This window comes from Rhineura floridana, chromosome 1 (genome assembly GCF_030035675.1).
Source record: "Rhineura floridana isolate rRhiFlo1 chromosome 1, rRhiFlo1.hap2, whole genome shotgun sequence".
In the NCBI taxonomy this organism is placed as follows: domain Eukaryota; kingdom Metazoa; phylum Chordata; class Lepidosauria; order Squamata; family Rhineuridae; genus Rhineura; species Rhineura floridana.
Window position 1 is genome coordinate 118,583,465 of NC_084480.1, and position 21,874 is coordinate 118,605,338.

At 39.4% G+C, this 21,874-nt stretch overlaps 1 protein-coding gene across 14 annotated transcripts in view; it reads right to left on the minus strand.

Annotated features, from left to right (window-relative positions):
- BNC2 (basonuclin zinc finger protein 2) overlaps positions 1-21,874 on the minus strand; it is a 626,204-nt gene that overhangs the window by 393,580 nt on the left and 210,750 nt on the right. For 7 of the 14 annotated variants that reach the window (XM_061630417.1, XM_061630453.1, XM_061630422.1 and 4 more), the window contains one exon: positions 4,872-5,072. The exons of 2 other annotated variants lie outside the window; for them this stretch is intronic. In XM_061630417.1, the coding sequence (XP_061486401.1) occupies positions 4,872-5,072 (201 nt within the window). Of the gene's footprint in view, positions 1-4,871; positions 5,073-5,204; positions 5,281-5,766; positions 6,358-21,874 lie in introns of those variants that run through there. 5 more of the 14 variants (XM_061630409.1, XM_061630543.1, XM_061630549.1 and 2 more) reach the window with 3 other exon arrangements.

The window sequence follows — 21,874 nt, forward strand, 5'->3', positions numbered from 1 at the left end:
TATACAAAAACTTCTGCTAAACTACTTATAACTTTTTAATCATGAACAAACTTCTAAAGCCAGCAAGCATTTTTTATGAATAAACTACATGGCATTTATATTTTACAATCAAACCACCAGAAACAGTTCATATTGCTACGTATACTTTTGAACAAAAGGAATAAGCATAGCAAAATGACTTTCAACATTGCAGAAGGAAGATAAATTTCAAATAATCCAACTGCTGCTTCAGACTAAAAAGACAATGCTCACATCTTTGCTATGAGCTTTTCTTGATAACATAACATTTACAAAAGGGCTCTTGACAGCAAATTGTTTATGAAATGTATAATGAGTTGTCATTTATTGCAATGTATTACAATTAAACAAATAAAACTCATGTGCTCCTTAGAGGAAAACAAAAGAAGGCACCTTTTATGTGGTAAAGAAACCTTAAACTACTTTTTTACCTTCAATGTGTGTGATCCATAGTTAGGATGTAGCCACATCTCTTTTTAACTACCTATTCAATAAATGACGTGCATCTTTTTCACTAAGGGGCAATCAAATAGCAGCACACTAGCACAATTAGATGCTTTGCACTTGATCTTTAATCAAGCCATCTCTAACACACTTTGTATGTCTATACTTCTCATATTTTAAATCTGAACTCTCTTCCTGTAACAGGTAGGATTTTATTTGAGGGGGGGAAAAGCATTATAAACTTTCCCCCAATACACTGCCATCCCCCTCATTTTCTCTGATGGACAGATGCATCCATATTAAAGCAAGTACATTGATTTGATTTTTCGTTTCCTCAGCTTGCTCCTCACCTATCTAGGAAATGATTTCTCTTGTGATAACTTAAGACATTGTGCTAATGAGAGAATCAAATGCACAATAGGAAAATTGTCACTACTACTAATATTTGCAGTAAGTTAAATAAGCCAAGTGTATGAGAATGTCAGATAGTTGTCCTTTAACAAGATACAGTTACACAATGAAATTATGGTGTTAATTTTGTTACATCACTGGGTGAATTTTAAATGACTGTATAATAGTTCACAGATGCATGCGTAATCCTAATAATACTGACTAAGGAGACAAATACTTTCAAGAGAGAGCCTCCTTTGCATTTGAAACAGGAACAAAAAGGTATGCTTTTGCTCATCTCTGGCATTTTGTGTCACTGTGGGTTATCGCTTTGTTGCTGTTGTGGACTCATTGCTTAAAAGTATTTTGGAGCATCATAGCCCTTAAGGTAAACTGGAAGAAGGAAAGTGGCCTTTCTTGTTCTGACAAATGCACAAAACATGTACAAAAGCAAGAAAAATCAGAAAAGCCTTCTATTTTTATTTTACCAATCAGAGCAGGTCTTCTTTTCTAGCTTTAAGCAGCTTCTTGAAAACTGGACTAGGTCAATCTGAGTGTATGTGCATGTGCGTACACACCCTGGACTCTACCCTGGTCTCTCTACCAGATTAGTAAGGAACAGAAGGCAAAGGTTTCTGGTCATTCTCGACCTGTCACTGATCAAAGTGACTCAAAGAAGAACTCTCCTTAAAAAGTTGAGATTTATGACATTTGAAGTTATCAGCAATTATTTCTGCATACAGAACAGGGATGGCTCCTTTCAAAAGGATAGACAAACATGCTATTTTTTTTAAAGGTTTACAAGTAGAACCTATAAGGTTAAAAAGCCAAATTTTAAACTTTTAAGAAAAGATAATTGGGAATGTCATTTGTTACTCTTCTCCTCTAAAGCTGAACCCTCCTTTGCGTACCATGCACAATTGTCTTATAACAAAGGTTATTTACATGTATATATTTTACATGTATAAAAACTCACAACAAGCAAATGGTGTAAATGGAGATGCAAAGATGGCATTCAAAAACTTGTTTAATTTCTGTGGCAGTTAAACAATTGTTTTTATCCATTGCATCCTTTGAAAAGACTTACAGTATAAACTAAGGTTTTAAACTACTCTCCATGCAGCTATTGGCTTTCTGTCATTATATCACAAATCTAGTCGAAGTTAAAATTACCACCTAAGCAAATATTCTATTACAAAGTACTAATAATCCTTTTAATATGTATTTCATTCTATAGCTCAAATGTCTCAGTAAGCATTTCTTTAACCTATGCAAAACTGCTTGTAACATAAGCAAGCATCTTCCACTTTTTCTACTTTTGAACAAGAGACAAAAGTTACCTTGAAGCATATGGTGGTTATTAATAATAATATAGACAAAATAGGTACATTTTCAGAAGTCCTAAAACAATCATAATAAACAGATAAGGGGAGAGGGAAATTAACCTGACACACACTCATAAAGCTTTCAAAAGCGAGGGAAAATCTTATACTTTTAACTATCAGTCATGTTTTCAGGTGCTCTAGCCAACTGTTGTTACATGCAGGCTGCATAAACAAACATATCTTAGAAGAGAATTAGCAAGTCAGTTATTAAAACTATTATCCTTGGCAAGTGGAATTAACTTACCCTCTTAAAAAAAAGAGGGGGGGGAGGAGGAGAAATACAAAACTCCTAAGTGTATCCAGGTGGAATGTTTTAAGCAGACAGCAGCATTATAACCACTGTGGACATGAAGGTAAAGCACACTTTCAAAATAAATATGTTCATCATTACCACCTTTACAATGCTACTGTGTCTCTGGGTGTATATTCCAGTGGAGTTATCCGCACTGATACAGCATCTGCCATACATTTAGCCATACACTACACATATTATTATTCTTTTTCCAACACAGACTCAGAAAATAAACACGACCATATGTGTCCAGTAATGAGGGGGGAAATCCAACCATTTTAAGATCCTCATGCATTAGCAAAATTAACAACAATAAAGAAGTAACGAGGGAGTTGTGGATGGGCTTGCATTTCCCAGCAACTATTTTTATCAAATTCCTTGCATGGAAATGTCCTCCTCTTAAGTTTTGTCATCCCTACACATTCTAAAATAAAACATTTTCTAGTATTCCCAAAAATTATGAATGTCTAACTCTGGAAAAAGTAAACACTCAAAAGCAATATAACACTATGTATGTGGTTCAACAGTGATCTATCAATTGATCGTTATCTGGCACTAGTTGAGTTAACTCTTTTGTCACCAAAGCCTTTATCCAAGCACTTAGGCCTGAATACATATGAGGGTATTGAAAATAGAATGCAGGTAAGTTTAGGATGGCTGTCATTCCCTTGCTGGAAAATGAATGCAAAAACACCTACATGCAGCAAATATCACACACACACACAGTGTGTGTCCAGTAGAATAGTCAAGCATATCTTGGTGTCAAGACGGGAACACCCGAAATGCTCTTTTAAACCGGGCTCTAGTCTTTTTACTTTTAAGGATAAATAACAACATATAAGGAGTTCCTGATTTGGCTTATGTTGATTATATTTCTGAATAGTAAGCTGGTATCAGTTGTAATCAGGGTCCCTCTACAGGATAGATCTAAATATACTGTACCTTATTTGAATGCAGGCAGCCTATGTAGCAAGCTATGCTGTTTTAACTCTGTTCTGTACACAACTGTTGTATACTATAAATTACATCCATGCGTGGAGTGTGGGGTGTGTGTGTGTGTGGGGAGAGAGAGAATGAATTTCTTTCCTAATAGTTACTAGCAAATGATCCTTTCTTTACATTACCAAGAGCAAGATACATATTGTCCGCCACAACTACGCTATAAATGACAGCACTTTTGAGTCAATGGAATTCATTCATAAAAAAAATTAGCCCTGAAAAGAAAAAGGGCTCACTGAGCATTGTAGCTTATGTCACAAGTTTCTGTTGCTTCGGCTTTTTGGAGTAGAGAATATGAAGCAGCTTTTCCAAAAAGCAAGTCCTTTTTATTTTTTTTAAAAAAGAGGCAACTCCAACATATGCATTTTTTTAAAAAAAGTCTCTAGTTTTAAAGTTCCCTTCCCTGCCTGAGTCCAGTCCAAGTTGAATGCTTCTTTTTCCCTTCAAGTGTGTGCATGTGTGTTTCACACAGAACAGCCAAAAGGTTGTGAAAGAGTAGCCACAGCATGCTGGGTGTGTATCACCAAGTGCATGGTACAGAGACACCAGCAGCCCCTGTGATTAATTATTAGTTGTTACTGGCCTTGCAGTAACATTTTAGCCTTCCCGTCAGAATCACCATACCAGGCTGCCTTAAACGCGGCCCCCGGTGAAGGAACTGCTCTGGGGAGGACGCCAAGGCACAGCTCCTCAGAAACAGTGTGTGTGTGAGCATGAGAGAGCGAGAACGAGAGAGCAGCAACTGAAACTCTCATCTAACGACCCTCAGCTCTGTACTGGCAGCAATTCCAGCACAACTGAACTCACTCGTGCTCTCCTTAGGTCTGCATAACGCTGTTTTCTACCACCTGAACTCAATTAAGCCCCCCCCCCAAGTTTAGTATCAATTTTGATATGAGGTCTTACATATTCCAGGGAGAGGAAGAAAGAAAGGACTTTCTGCTGGGATAGTAAGATTATTTTTTATTTAAAAAGGGAGGGGAAGAAAAAGAAAGGGAGGAAAGAGAAAAAGGAAAAGAAAACAAAGGAAAACAAAAGGCAAGACATCTCACATGGAGTAAATGATCTGTTAGGAAAACTTTAATTAAAAAAGGACTTTTATTTGAAAAGCTTTTCTTATTTTGTTCTTTTTTTTTTTAAAGGAGCCCACGGGGATGTGGTGAAGTAAGCATGAACATTCCAGCTTCTTAAGTATGCACTACAGAAACTGTGCAGCATTAAAATTAAACAAAAGTGCAGATGGAGGGGAAGTAAAATACAAAATTAAACACACACACACAATCCAACAACAGAGAGACAGACATTCACCTCAACATGTGACATTAAAAGTAAAAGTAACATACCTGCTGGGACATTCTGAATAAGAGGTTAGTGTCAGCGTTCTGCCATGTCCCCATGAAACCAGATTCGGTCGTTCCTGTCCTTGTTCCGAGCTGCATGGAGTTGTCAGCACAGGAGTCTCTTAAAGTCAAGTCTCTTGCCCTCTTTCGCTCTGTGTGGCTCTGAGTGTCTCTGTCTCTCACATCCACTTCTGCCTCTTCTGACTGAAAAGTGAAGGTGGATTTTTGAGCCTCTTGGCAGCCAGTAGCAGAAGTGTAGTGTAGTTAAGCTAGATGCACTGTGTGTTTCATTTGGGAAGGGGGGCTTTGGGGAGGGGGTCAGAGCTTCTTTCGCACCTTCTGCACAGATACCCCTATCATTTATGCATACACTGTGACTCCCCAAGCTCTCCTTTGCTTGGTTTAACAGCTGCCTGTCAGGTGTGCATGCAGCACTGAGGAGACCCAACCATCAGCTTCATACTCTCAGCCACTGGATGTCATTGGATAGCAGAGCAAAAGAGAGTCAACTGCACTGTTCCACTGCCAGGCACCAAATGACACCCTGCACTAGCCCCCTCACTGGCTTAACTTACACATGCATACTCTAAGTAACATGCTGATCAGAGTGAATTCAGAAGAACAAGCTGTGGCCCTTTCCCTGTTTTTCTTCAACAATGCTGTCAAGAACAGCATGTAATTGCTGACACTTGCCTATTAAACACAGACTGTAAACCTCCTAACAGAGAAGGGAAAGGAGAAGAGAGGGATAACCAATTGCTCACTCTTTAGACAATAGCATGCACAACACCACACAAAAGTTAGCCAGCTGTTTTTGTTTTTGTTTATAAAGATACTGATTGTACATAGCTACTTTGCAATAGTCCCAGTCCAAATTTTAAATCAATAAAGCTCTTACCAAAAAAGAAGGGGGTGGAATAAAATAAGACGATCTCCAGCTTCTTTTCAAAATAAAACGAGAAAAAAATTGCATGCACATTTCATCTCTCACATCTTTGTTTCCCCCTGTTAATTGCCTTAAATGCCTCAAGGAGTGTAAGTCGGGGGGAAAAAAAGTATCTTCTCTCTTTTCCATAAAGATCAAAAATAGTGGTTTTTTTGAATTTAAAGTTCTTGGATGAAGAATATACAATAGGTTTTCAAATCACAAAAGGGAGTGGGCGAAATAAACTGAAGAAAGAACGAAATAAAAAAACTCTATCCAGCACAAAGAACAGCATTTAACTTTTAGGATCACCACAGTATTAAGAATGTTAACATACAGCACACATCAGGAGAGAAAAGAGCCATTGCCATCCACAACTTTTAAAAATCAAGCCCTATTTAGAACAATGCACTTTGCATTTTCCCAGTGCTGTTACGTACTTTGCTCTCCTATGAGGAAAAACTGGAGGGAGGAGCGAGAGGGAGAGAACACCTACATGGATTACATAAACACTATTAAGTTCAAAAATGTAAAACAAAATTCATGCCTTCTCATAAAAACAAGTCAGGTTAAAAGAAAAGAAAAGTTTTTCTCAACTTAAAGTGCAAGAAACATTCATCTTCTAATAAAATCTACAAATTTAGAGGACAGATGTACCACTCTCACAGCTTTTCCTCAACTGAAGAACAACAATAAACCTTACTCTTTCTCAAAACAAAAGAATCACAAGAAAGCTTCAATGGCAGCCTTGTGTCATTAGTGTGCAATGAGAAAAGATGAGAAAGCGTACGCTATGTTGACACAAATGTGTCTTCCCTTTTAGATCCTTGCACCTCCTGAAAGCTTTTCTGTTAAACTTCCCTCCAGTTCACCACCATTAAGCACAAAAAAGTCTCAAAAGCTGCAAATTCAATATGTGAGAAACAAAAACAAGAACCCAGACTGTTGCCTTAAAATATATTAAGTCCACCTGTGGTCAATAAAAATATTCTTGTTGCATGGAATGAGGGGGGGAACCCCCTATGAGTCAATTGTGCCAACAGTGGCTGTATCTTTACAGTTAGCTATTACCCACTTAAACTCCCTCTAAAATTTGCTAGCCTCTTGCTTTCTGAAGTGGTACTCAGTGCCTTAGTCAAGCTGCCTGCTCAGCTCCTGACCTTCCCACTAATGGCTGTTATTTGTGGGAGGCTTAAGGACAATGTCAATAGCCAGCTCCCTCCTCTCTGCTCCTCTCTGCATCTCTTGCACTCTGTCTCTCCCCCCCTCCTGTCCTGCAGTCCTCTCCACTCCCAGGGAGAGAGGAAGGAGGGGGGAAAACCCACGCACACAAAATCAACTGGCATGCAGCAGCAAGCACCTGCAGTAATAGACTCTTTTATTAAAACTGTTATTCTGCAAGACTTGAAATTCCCACTGGACTGGGCCATGTCAAAGCCGATATAATTAACTAGAGGCTCAGCAACGGATCAATTACCAGACAAGCAAGTGATAGTGAAATCAATGAAAGATCATCAGCCACATTATCAGTGTTGCAACTCATTAGGGTAAAACTGAGAAATGTGCTCAAAGCGAGCCCAAGCAAGGTGGCATTACAAAACAAAGGGCTAATTTGGAGACCCTGCTGTGAACAATCTGTAACAGAATTAGCCTCCCCCCACACACAAACTGCACAGCACTGTAACTAAATGTGACAGTCTGAGAGAAGCAGTTTATTAAGACACCAACTCCAAGTTTATTTAGTTCATAAACTCTCTCCTAGAAAATCAATACAGTCTGTACAGGGTTATTAGGCTGACTAGCTAATACATCCAAATCTGGTCTTCACAGGCAGCAGCCAAAATTCTACCTAACAAAGATGCGGGGGGGATCTCAACAGCTGTAGAACATGGCACCAGATTAAGCCTAAATGTAGTGGCCACATCATGGCATACAAGAGAAACACAGGGCTGGAGGGAAATGACTGCTAATATAATACAGAGGAGACTAAGAGAATAGAATATTGCAGCCTTCTTCACTGCTAAGTACATTTAATGGCACATTCCTATTGAAGTATTAATAGTTCCTAATAGAAGTGAAGAAGCACATACTAGATGTCTTTTCAGAACGGTACGCAAAATACCACTGAAGGGGTAACAGCAACCCATGCAATAGTAACAAAAAAATTACACCAAAAACTCTGACAGTCTTAGGCACACGTTAGGGGAAGTAAGCTCCACTAAACTCAACAGTGCTTTAGTTCCAAGAAAAAACACGAGACCACGCTGCATGACACTCCAGCACCTTTTGCCTTAGGGTCATTTCATACATTTGCAAATTCCTTCCTTTTTTGAAAACTATGCGTGGATGATCAGGTGAGCGAATATGCAATTCACATATAAGTTGCACACTAATTCTTACATGGAAATGCTTTCTGTATAGGAATTTGTAACATTTGAGTGGTTTTTAATCCTGCAAAAACTGACACATTAGTTTGTTTTCAAATAATATTCTCAAAGTTCAATCCCTGATGCTAATATTTCCCTTTGAAATTAATTATCTCACTTCGCTTGGTGCAGACAGATTGTATTTTTTAAAGAGACTGTCTCAACAAGCCTAGGTGCCTGCTTGTTAACTCACAAACTCACCAGACAACCGAGTTTTGTTTTTTCTCTCCATCTCCCGTAATCACAAATGTTGCAAACTCACAGCATGGACAATGCATTTACTACTGTCACCAGAATTTGAGTGAAGTTCCACAGGCAATTTTTTAAGCAAAGCTGCCTTTCTACTTAGCCATTTGAAAAACTTAAAAAACTACCCTTCTGTTTTACCATATTTGAAAAAATGTTTTACGATATTTGAAATGCGAAATAAAACACTGTCCATATTGTTTGCTTGTAGCACCACATTTTTCATTTGTATGGTTGTGCTGATGTCCAATAAAAGGCAGGCCTACATGACTGGATAGATCAGTCTTCTGTGGGGCTGTGGCATTCTTTCCCCCCCAAGAAAGTTCAGTTCATTCAATTACAATGTTTGATTTCCTGAGCATATATTTAATTATATTCCTTATTGCAATATTTTAAATATTATATTTAGACAAATATTAAATTTTATTTATTTTTGCCTCAATTATTTTGTCAGTTTCTGCACATTAATACATGCAACATGTACTGTCCTTAAGGTTCAATAAAATATTTATTTAAAACTATTTAAAGAGATTTTTGTTCTATACTTCAGCTATTAAGCAGGAAGATAATTATGGATATTTTTAAAGCTTACACACATATAACTGTGTACTGCACATATACATTCAGTGAGGTCCAATTAGTTGGGAGAATTTGCATTTCAGTTAGCATGAGCTAATAAGACTGTGGGGAGACAATGCAATGCAACCAGCAGCATAAGAAAGAATTTTGTTTCCTATAAGCATTAATTCCCACAACTGATCATTTTAAAATGTTACTCATCTTTACAATATTTGTTTTACTAACATTTAGGAGCTGACTATAAATGCTTGTATTAACTAAACAAGAAGTGCAGCAGTCTGCAAGGAAAAAAGATACAGCAATGACCATGAGTTTTTATAAATACCATGTTAATATTTTGAAATGAACATTACTAAATGAAAACTTTGTCTTACACACTCATGGGCAAAGTATTAGGGTCCTTCCATAACAGATAGGAAACCACACTTTGGTATTCAAATAATTCAATACAGCCTGATTATCAGAATATTTTGGAAAACTGATTTTTTTCTATAATGGTAAAAACAGAACAAAAAAACCTGTCCTGGCAATCTGTTGAAAGGCAGAGAACAAAAATTAAATGAATAAATAAATAAAGCCAATGATGACCCTTAAAAACAGGAGCTAGCGCTCTAGATGAAAGTACGCTAAGTGTAACATGATGGGCAGTACCAGTATCAAAGTTCCTCTTCTCGTATAAGCCTGAAAACAGGAAATGGCATCTATGCAAGAGAACAGAAAGGTGCACTGGGAGTTTTGCTCAATATTAGACTGAGTAACAAATCTAGAGATATGAAGGCCTGGGGGGGGGGAACAGAAAAATTCAGGGGAAGAAACCATTTTTTCCTGATTTTGAGGGGGGGAGGCTTCACGCCTCTAGACAAAGATTTTTAGGAGCAGCCAGGAACATATCTATGCTTTTAAAATGCTGTATTTGCTAGGAAAAAAAATATTTGGATGAATTGGAAGGGATGGGGCACATATACTCCAGTATATCTTTCCATCCATACACAGGTTTGTTAAGTATTCTGTACGCTCCGTTGACTTACTGTACAGCACCTGTAATTCCCCGAGTTCAGTTTGCTGCAGCTGTTACCAGATTCTGTAATCTGTAATGACAGTAAACTGGCCTTTGCTCTTCCTTAATTCACTATTCATTTTCTAGGCTTGGTTAAATAGATTGCTGGGTTAAAGATCAGTAGTTTTTCATGTGACATGTTTTGGTATTCATCTAATGGACTGTTAAGGACAAAACTGTCCCTGTTCTTGCCAAAATAATAAAATGGGTCCTGCACATTGATGACAATCAGCCCTTCCTTGTGTCCAAACAGCCAAACTTAAATAACTTTTTTTTAAAGAGAATGTCCTAAGTGTGTGTCTAAAGCTTGCTTAGCAAAAGAGAGGGACATTTTAGCAAACACAGAGAATACTATTCTTTTCATGCTGAGTAATATGGAGATGTAAACATGTTTATTCACTCAGGCATTTGTAGGATGCTAGCTGTCAATATCAGGCAGTAGGAAGTAATGGCTTTGTAGCTTTAACAGGTTGCTTTAGCTGTATGTTTATCGGCTCTCATTTTATATTATTGTGCTGATGGATGTAATGCTTCAATTTAGTTGTTGTATCCTACCATGAAGGGCAGGCTAAAAATATGGTCTCAACAAAGGGTCCAACCAAGATTTCTCAGGCCCAGGCCTGGCTTGGCATAATTAATAGTTTCACCTCAGAGCTGCTGCCTTAATATATTGGGGTGTTGGGAGATGTGTAGATAGGAGTTTCACTTAATTAAAGAAGGAATCAGTCTGTTGTTTGGGGGTGACCCTGGATCCATTTTTGTTTCTGGAGGCTCCAATGGCACTCCTAGCCACTGAGGGTTTTTACAAGCTATGGCTGCTATATCAACCACAGACATTCTTCAATAGGCATACCTGGCCATAGTGATTCATGCACTGGTAACCGTCAAGACTCGATTATTGTAATGCACTCTATGTGGGGCTACCCTTCAGCCTGCAAATTCTAGCTGATGCAAAGTGATGCAGCTAGATTGTTGGTGGGGACAGACTACTGACAGCACATAACTCCAGTGTTTAAAAGCTTGCACTGGCTGCCCATATTTTGCCAGGCCAAATTCAAGGTTCTTGTCTTAATTTACAAGGCCCTTAACTTGGGTCCAGGATACTTTAAAAAATGTTTGATATCTTATATCCCCACCCAATAACTGAGGGCTTCAGGCATGTCACTGTTAGTGGTTCCTCATAACTGAAAATGCATGGCACACATCCACCAGAAACGTGTTCAGTATTGTGGGTCTAATTCTGTGGCACTTCTTCCCAGCTGTTGAACTACCACCTTCCTGTTAAACTTCTGGTGCTTGGTGAAGACGTTTTATATTTAAGCATGCGTTTAAAGTAAGATTTTCTAATTTTATGGTTAACAACTGATTTTAAGCTGTACCTTTGCTATCCTTTTTGCATCCTATTGTACACTGCTTAGAAACAGCAATATTAATTGCTATATAAATTATTATAACTAAATATAATCTGTAGTCCTTACTTTGGCTCTCATAACAGCAGTTACTGTTATAGGTGCAGGATGAACATATGAAACTGCCTCATAAGATAAGCCAATGGTCTACAATATTGTCTGTTCTAACTTGTAGTGAGTCTTCAGGGTCTCTGGCAGATTTCTTGCTCGTCATCCAATCCTACCTGATATTTTAAACTGAATAGGACAAAAGATTGAACCTGGAACCTTTTGCATAACAGCGTGTGCTCTGCCACTGAGCTATGACTCCTCCCCAACGATGTCTCAGAAGCAATTTTGTTGTGTTTTAATCACTTTGCTGGAAACTTACCCTGAGAAGTCATTGGGCAACTCAGTCTTAGTCCTTAACTTTTGTTGTACTTTCTCATTTGACTTTAAACCCTTTACAATACCCGTACACTGGTCTACACTAGTGCTACGAATACTGGGTGCTCATGCTAGTCCTCCATGCATCACTAGGAAGCACATTATTTATGATTATTCCCACTCAAAATAGGGCTTTGAAATACTACATAAAACATGTCTATGAGCATATATGTCTCTTTTTCGAATGCTCCACTCTCACGTTATATTAAGTGTTTAGTGGATAGAGAGAGGAGAGTGTATCCATTCCTCTTCTACACCAAGAGAACTGCAAATCCAGGAAGTGAACGAAAAAGAACAAAGTTGTTCTGCATCTGTACAGCAGAGTACAGATCAGGATTTCAGGTGGCGATACACATTTATTCTTAATTATACAGCCACGAGAGTGGCTGTATACTATAGCCAGCAGGGATTTTTCACATTCCGCAATGTTAAATTGAAAATACCCCCACATGCCATTCTGATGCTTCCCATAAACTCATTTCAAAACAAAACCTTACATAACCTATAGTCATGAACTCAGAAACGCTTGCTTAACAACCCTGTCAATTTTCATGGCGATACACAAAACAGTCAGAGAGAATAGACAGTTCAAAATTTAAAAACAGAGAGAAAAACCTCAGAGCCCTTTTGGACTTTTTTCTGTCAGAGTTCTCATAATCTGTTGAAATTCATTAAAAATCAGCCATGTTCACAGAGTACCTGTAATCCTAATACTGATGTGGCCCCATACTCTGACCTTCATCTGCTGCAGTTTAAAAGTTTAAAAAATGCCTGGCTGATTTTTAATTAATTTAATAAATTTTGGCTGGGACCCAATGATAACACGGAGCATGCTCAGTAAAAACCAACTGTCAGAGTTCTAAAAGCCTCACAGCTGCTGGGCTTGGCTAATCAGGGGGCCACACCCACACCAGACTTTGATTTCACCTGAGACAGTCATGTCTTCCCTCAGAGAATCCTGGGAAGTGTAGTTTATGAAGGGTGCTAAGAGACTCCTATTCCCCTGAGAGAATGGCTTAACAGTCAGCCACTCTGATTGAAGGTCTGTGAGCGGAACAGGGCGTCTCCTAGCAACTCTCAGCACCCTTCACTAACTACACTTCCCAGGATTCTTTGAGAGAAGCCATGACTGTCCAAAGTGAAATAAAGGCCTGGTGTGGATGTGGCCTGGGGTAGCTTTGGTTTAAATTTGGGTGGGAGGCTACATGTGTCTGCTGTAGAACAAAAAGGTGGGGGAAAGCCTGAAAAAGAATGATTCTGTTTACAATGTTTTCCTTTTGGAAAGGAAAGGGGCTTCCCTGCTGCCCAGTGCCCAGCCACCCAATCTCCTCCCCTCCCACTCCCTGCCCCTTCCCTGGGTCAGTGTTGGACTACGACCTGGGAGACCAGGGTTCGAATCCCCACACAGCCATAAAGCTGACTGGGTGACCTTGGGCCAGTCACTGCCTCTTAGCCTCAGAGGAAGGCAATGGTGAAATCACCTCTGAATACCGTTTACCATGAAAACCCTATTCAAAGGGTCGCAATAGGTGAGGATTGACTTGAAGGTAGTCCATTTTCATTTTCAAACATGATTGCATAGAAATAAATCCCACTGAACTCAAAAAATATGCAAATGATCAAACCCACCCTCCCTTCTCCTTCCTCCTATCCCCTCCTCTTGCCCCCTCCCTCCCCCTTCCTTTGCCCCTCACTCCCCATCCCCTTCCAATCCCCTCTTTCCCCTTCCCCTTCCCCCTCCTCCCCTTCCTCCTCTCCATGGTCAGTTTTACCTATCTTAAACATGATTGCACGGAAGTAAATATCATTGAACTCTATAAGCATGCAAATGATCAAACCTGCCCTCCCCTCCACTTTCCTTTGCCCCCCTCCAATATGCTCCTTCCCACTCCCCCTCCTCCTCCCCCATGGTCAGTGTTTCCTATCCTAACCAAGATTGCATAGGAGTAAATCCCATTGAAAATAAGCATGCAAATGATCAGACCTGCTTTTCCCCTCTTGTCTCCTCTCCCTTCCTCCTCCCCTAACCCACTCCAGCCCTCCATCCCCCCCCCGGTCAGTTTTACCTATCCTAAGCATGATTGCATGGGAGTAAATCGCACTGAATTTAATAAACATGCAAATGATCAAACCTGCCTTTCTCCTCCCCACCCCATCCTGCCTGCTCCCCTCCCGGTCCTCCCCTCTGCATTTCCTCCCCTCCCTCCTCCTCCTCCCCTCCCCATCCTCTGTGGTCAGTTTCACCTATCCTAAGCATGATTGCAGGGGAGTAAATCCCATTGAACTCAATAAGCATGCAAATGATCCATCCATTCTCAGCAAACTTGGACAGGATCCCATTTCTTACCTCCCGGATTAAAAAGCAGGGAAATTCACTAAGAGGCAAAAAACCTTGCGGTTTAAGAACATACCTATAGCCCACAGCTATTCTATCAAACTTTAAAAAGCAGGGAAATTGGGCAACTATAGTGAATGCACCAGGGGAGCAGGAGACCTGACCTCCTCTCTGAGATATTGGACTGCCCTACAAATTGGTCAAAATGCAAACACCATTTGAGTTGGTCTTTCACAGTCCAATCCACTTCCTGTGTAGCTTGGAAGAATTTGGTAAAATGTGCCTCTGAGCATATGGTGAGTGGTGGCAACACCTGCAATCAACCCAAATAATAGAAAGAAGGCATGCGCTGTGCTGATCTTGTTTTAGCAGGGAGGAAGCAACATTATTAAGACAGTTGATGTAGTTCAGATGGTCACTTTGAATATGTCTGATTTCCTTTGCAATTTTAGTGAAGTTTCCTATAGGAAATCATTTTCTTTTGTTTGTATTTCTGTGAATATGTGAAGTACAGCAACTCTTCGCAAAATTTATACTAAAAAAACTCCAAACATAATTGTGGAATAATGGCACTGACTTCTGCAGAATAGTCTCCAGTGGACCTCAGGAGTGTCTCAGTTTGCACAAGATAAAACAGTGGGAGGTGAAATATATTCTAGCAAAATTCTAGGTGTGCTCTATGTTTTTAATTGACTGTGCCCACCTTGCCTTAAATGAAGTGGTTTAAACATAGCAGGCTGAAAATATGCATCCTCTTTTTTCCAACAGCTAGAGTGATTGCTGAAGTAGCAACATATTGGAATCAGTCTGATTTTTCATCAAACTGCAGGTACAAATTCCACTGTTAATGCACCCAAAATAGAAATAGAACATAACCTCCAATTTGAAACACAAAAGGCTGTCTTCACCATCATATGACACTGACCAATAAAAAGGCCTTGAAATTAATAAAAATAAATTTGACACAGATTTCTAGGATGAATAATGAGGGAAATAAAATTTTCTAGATTAGATGCTCTGTAGAAACATTAATAACACAGGAAAGAAACAAAGTAAGAAGAACACCAGCAAACATACAAAAATATAATTCTCTATCTTTGGAGATGGCAAGTGTTGCCACCACTCACCATATGCTCAGAGGCACGTTACCAAATTCTTCCAAGCTACACAGCAAGTGGATTGGACTGTGAAAGACCAACCCAAATTGTGTTTGCATTTTGACAAATTTGTAGGGCAGTCCACTATCTCAGAGAGGAGTTCAGGTCTCCTGCTTCCCTGGTGCATTCACTATAGCTGCCCAATTTCCCTGGTTTTTAAAGTTTGATAGTATAGCTGGGCGCTATAGGTATGTTCTTAAACCGCAAGGTTTTTTGCCTCTTAGTGAATATATCATTTGAACCCGCTCACCTTCCACAATCTGCGGCAGATCGCAGGGCAGGAGCTTCCACCTGCCTGCCATTCCCTTGCCCCACCTACCTGAACAGAGTGCCAGGTTTGTCAAGGTCAGCAGCTGGTTGACAAGGGCAACCGGGTAGATAAGAAGAGAACTCACTGAAGCTCAGGTGTGGGGGAAAGTCGTTTGTGTTTAATGCTTTTTGTCAGTAAAGACTCTTACAAGATACTTGCCTGGCCTGGCTTATTTACTGGATCTATCCGGCACCAGAATTACTTACTTGTACGATATCTATACGCACGCACCGACATCTCCTGCCTTTTAGCATTGCCTTTAACCAAGATGGTGGCCACGGTATCCCTAAGGTGCTAGAGATGCACACATGTGCTATCAACCAAGATGGCGGCGGAGGCTTCATCCCCTTAGGGAAACCGTGGCCACCATCTTGGTTAATGGCAATGCTAAAAGACAGGTGACAGGTAGGTGGGGGGGGCACATGCATACATATGTGCGTGCGCATGCATGCACACACACCAGGGCCTGGGGGAAGCTGATGCCCAAGGGCCCCGGCATGCCTGGGGCCGGCTCTGTTGAACACAATATGTGCTTGACTCCTATGGAGGACATGTGCATGTGAAATTTAGAGGAGCTAAACACAGGGAGGTGATAGGTATTCATATGTCACCTAAAATCAGGCTTGATCAAATGGATGACAAGGGAACTGCCCGTTGACACTGACTATTCGGAGGCCAGCATGTGCAGACAGAGAGAAAAAACTTGTAACAGAAGTTATTAAGTGCAATTAATGTGAAAAACTGATTCTTATTATGATTTGGATGCAGGATGAGAGAGAAATAGGATCTATGTATTAAGCGATATGGAAAGGGCCACAGTTAGTCCAGCCCCAAAGCATCCCTCTTTTAGGAGACCAGTTTTAAAGGTTGCTTTCATTAGGAAAGAGTCTCCTAAGGGCAGCACTGCTACTAGTTTCCTAAGGAGTAGATTCCAGCAATCATTTAAGTAGGAATAATATACAGGTGAACTAAAATACTTACCCCCATCTCCTGTAACTAGGGTTGCCATATTGCCTGGATAGCCGGGTTTTACCCGGATTCTATGCTGCCACCCGGCGCCCGGCTAGCCCCTTAGGTGGCCCGGATTCTCAGCTTTAATTTTAAAAAAAAATTAAGTTTCTAGGTGGTCCGGTTCTCAAGATATACATAAAAACGTCAGCCACCCCCCTCGACTGTTAAATCTTTCTTTAAGCAGTACTGTACTATAGCACTTTGTAGCTTTAACCCCACCCGTTCAGCATTGCAGCCAATCAGGGATTGTGTTTCAGTTTCATTGACCTCAGGCAGTGTCTAGAAAACAAAATGGTGGTTTCACACACACACACACACACCCGTTTATCTGAAAATCTCATAAATTGGGTAAGTATATACATTTCAGTTTTTTTTCCTCTTGTGTGCAGGGGTCAGAGCTTGGGCAGTGTTTTGAAAACCTTCCCAATACTTGCTTTTTGTAAAAGCAATGCTAATCCCATATGCCCAAAGTAAATCCCATTTAATTCAATAGGACTTACTTTGAGTAGACATGTTATGAATGTGCTGAAAATCAATGGGACTTTGGAGTGAATGTAAAAAAGAATTATGTTTGTGTTCTAACTCTTTCTGTCTCCAGTCCAATTTTAAAGCAAGTAGGCAGGGCTTACTTAGGTATTACAGTTTTTATTCTGTAGGAAAGTAATACTGATTTTTAAAAAACTAATACTGATTTTTCTGCAATGACCAACTGGTTTGACAATAAACTATTATATGGCCTGTATGTATTTATACATCTGCTGTGTGTGCGTGTGCGTGTATGGAGTCTTTCCAACACCCCTGTGAGGTAGGGTTGGAAACCAATGCAGCTCACAGCAAGAAATAAAGCCATTTAAAATCCAATGACCATAAAACAAGTATAAACAGTTGCAAAACAGCATAAAGTGGCATGATTTGGAATTTTGGGTTGTGTGAATGAAGTTGCTTATCACTTGAGGTTGCAGTTCTGTCCCTGTTTGAGCAAGCCCCACTGAATACGCTGGGACTTGCTTCTGAATAAATGAATTTAGGATTGCACTATAAATATCTTTACAGTTTGTGTAAATAATAAATATATTTGATAGTCATGCTTATATACATATTTCTTCATTTATCATATTTTTGGTTTTTGGTTAGGAATCCTGACTGGTTGTGAGATGCTTAGTTTTTTGCCTTACTCATAGGAATCTTGTTGTGGTTGGTATGGTATTACATTTAGGAAAGTGTTACTGCCTTCTGTGTTTTTTTTTCCTATTTGCATTTCACTTATCTTTAACCTCACTCCGTTACAGCCATAGAAGCAACAGCAGCATATGCAAGATAATTAACTCCCATTAGTGATAAGAACAAGAATTTATAATTATTATTTCAATTAAAACAAGAGGCTTATCAATATTTTGAAGAGGACCAGATATTTATTTTCTTTCTGAGCCCAGGACTGGGTCTTTCATGATGCCCGGGGAGCAGGAGAGTAGTCGATAAGACAGACATCCTGGCATTGGTAATCTAATTAGCAAGGTATTTGTGGGGTTGTTGCACACTTCCAGGCCCAGTTTCATTTTGAGTATGGAGGTGTAACCTGTGTAGATGTGGTTGAGAAATTTTGAGTTAAGCAAAGCTCTGCTTTTATAAAACCTAAGAAACATACAGATACTTTGAATGTCTGAGTGCCTGCACCGGTGGAACACTGGAGGAACTTGTAAAACTTGCTGCAACAGTATTTAGAACTGAGCATGTGGTGTGAAAGACTCCTTTTCCTAACATTTTGGCTTGTTTTTCTCCACCCACCACATCTCTGAAATATATTGTATATGTTATGGTTAACCGTGCTGCTGCCCTGACTTACTTTATGTTTGTTGCTATTTTGTGTTTTTATTATGTTTTTATATTGATTGTGTATTTTTATTGTTTTTATTATATTTGTAAGCTGTGCTGAGCTCTGTTTTTAACAGCAAAAGGGCAGGATATAAATTCTCTTAATCAATCAATAAATACTCCATAGTGTTGGAAACTAGAGTCTAGGCATTTAAGGCTGAAAATGTTGCTTAAAAAAAAGATTTCTCACATCTTTCCCCAGTTTTTGGTGGTAATTCCTAGGCACAAAAACAAAACAACTGGACAATCCAAATATTAATATGCAAATATTTGCATAATATGCAAATTAACCTGCCCGGATTTGTGGAACTGGAATATGGCAACCCTATCTGTAACCCACGTTTTTTGAGGGCAAAGAGCCCCTTTTGCCTCAAGGCTGACAGCCTTGCCATCTGAAGCACATTTACTTGGTCCCAAAGGCCTTAAAGCAGTGATAGGGAACCTATGGTCCACCTCCAGATATTGCTGGACTATAATTCCCACTATTGGCTAAAGCTGATGCGAGCTGAAATGCAACAACATCTGAAAGGCCACAGATTCCCCATCCCTGCCTTAAAGGGGGCCATAGAGCATTGGATGCTGCTTTGTCTTCCTACCTGCCTATTCATAGCCTTTCTATCTGCGCAGCTCTGCTCTTGGTTCCATTTCTTGGGCTGTAACCCTGCACCCACTTACCAGGGAACAAGCCCCACTGTTCTCAATGGAGCTTACTTCTGAGTAAATATAGGATGGCAGTTATGCCACATTGTGGCAAAGCCCCGAAAGTGGCTTAGAAATATATAAGTATTTTACTATTTAACATGTATAAACAGCTTTATATTCTTAGTCTTGTTCCTTCTTTCAACATCTCTGCAATGAAAATCATAATTATTCCTAATTTATGAACTGTGATTTAAGGTCAAACAAACATGGCTAAAAAAGAGTTTTCTTAACCCCAGGCTCCTAGGTCAAAGGACAAGATGCCACCGATTCAACTATGCTGTTTTCTCTATCCTCTCATGTTTGATGAGGTTTTTTATCTAGCTTCCCTGTTGGGATATGCTGATATGTAGTATACATTTTATTATTTTCAGTTGGGAGTGTCCCAGTAAGAGCTCAAATGTAGCACAACACATGGAAAATGTTTATTAGGGCTTTACTACTTGTCTAAAGTTTGCTGCTAAACTAAGCTCATTGCCCATGTTGGGGATAAAATCCCGACTTGATTGTGAGATAGACCTGGACTAACCTGGATTCATCAGATGATATTTCTGTAGATTTATTTTATTTATTTTCTATCCTGCTCTTCCTCCCCAAAGGAGTTCAGAATGGCAAATGCATGAGCAATAAAACAATTTAAACAACTTACAATTCAAATACAGGTGCAGACCAGGGAATATTATAAAGCACCACAGCTAGTCTTGAACCCATATTTAGTTTCTGCTTTTTCCCAACTACATCCAGCCACAAATCCCATTAAGAGACATCTGAACATGGGCTCTAAAGCTAAAGATGGGAACTGTGGGCCCTTATCAAGACAAGAGAAATAATATTTGGAAGTTACACAAAGCTGGCACAATGACAATAGTTCAGAGGTGGCATTTCAATAGAGCAAACAGCACTTTCTTCCCCCAAGAATGTAAGTAAAGGAATCACTCTGCAACATCTATTAGACTATGAAATGTTAACAGATGTCTTAAGTGAAAAAAGAAGAAGATTCCATACAGGAAACCTTAAACCAAACAGATAATACTGCTAACTTTCCACATATTACCAAAAAGGAAAAAAAAAAGCTGTTTTGGCAGCTTGCTTCTATTCTGTAAAACTTATAAAGCATTTCTGTTTGAGTTTTAGTAAGTAGAAAAATACTGGCTCATAACTAAAATAACCAGAATTTATAAGAAAACTTATTTCCAATAATTACACATATTTTAATACCTTATGTTCAAATACTAAGTATTCCAAAACATTTATCCATATGTTTTTTATTCATGTATGTTTTGATAAATGAATAATGGAGAATTCAACTGCTCACATGAAGGACTCTGAAAAAAAAATCCTGATTTATTTCCTAATCCTGGTTTTATTCACGCTCTGCTTTAAAGCTAACTGTCCTTAACCATTCAGACCTAACATGGTACACTGTGAAAAGGAAAGGTAAGGATGAGGAAGGGGTAAGAAAGCACAACAGTGGTTAAGAGACTGGGAATGTTCTCACCTTCACCAGATCAAGGCAAGCATGAGCAGATTGCAGGCTTGTGGGGAGATCTGATCTGCTTTGCTTTTTTTATGAGAACCCCGAGATCAACTAAACATAGCGAGGTGCAAAATAGTGGCAAGGAGTGATGGAATCATACACAAGGCAGTGACCACAGGAACAGAACAAATTACCCACCTCACATGAGCCATGTACCTGGATGTACCAGGATGACCTGCACTTAAAAGTACAAATCAGAGTAACTTCAAATCAGCTGGGATTCACAACAACCTAATTTGAAAGAAGAAATAAAAATACTTTTGTTGTTAAATAATGGAGAGTCAGAAGCCTTTATCGATAAACTACGAATTATCCAAGTGATCTCCCAGTAGATCCCACCCTACCTTCTGCCCATGCTGCCAAGGAACAAATTATGGTGCATGTAAATGTGCTTAATAGAGCTCTGCTGTATTTTGTAAAGAAAAGGAGGCTTGAAAGGCTAACTGAGTGGAGATACAGTGCATGTGTGTATATGCTCATCAACTTAACTCTTTCCCTATTGCCTATTTTTCTATTCTAACCTCCCAACCTAGGTACCTCATGCCATCATAGGGATGGCTATTCTGGAAGCTGAAAGGGGAAATCAGCTGTCAGTGGGAGGCAGAACAGCCAGTTATTCACTAAAACTTGCACCCTTCCAAATCTTTTTTTCTTTCTGATGCAGTTTGTAGCATATACTTTGCCCTTAATATTTCCTCAAAAATAACTGTATCCAACCATTCACAGTTATGAAGATCACAGGGTGCCCATGTTCATTTGTGACAACAGCCAAATCTGCCTTTTTCAAGAACAGGCACAGCAAGCACACCAAATGAAGCTGTGTAAAGGCGCTCCTGGCCACAGACAAGATGGTGATATCATAAAGAAATACTTGAACTTTGGAGGAGATCTATACACCTTTGATAAAGGGAATATGTCCCTCTCTGGTCAAGAGAAGAGCTAGGGTATCTTTGCTGGGACGCTAAACATACTTTTTATTAGATTTATTTGTAGCACAGGATCTAAAGAAGCCTTCCT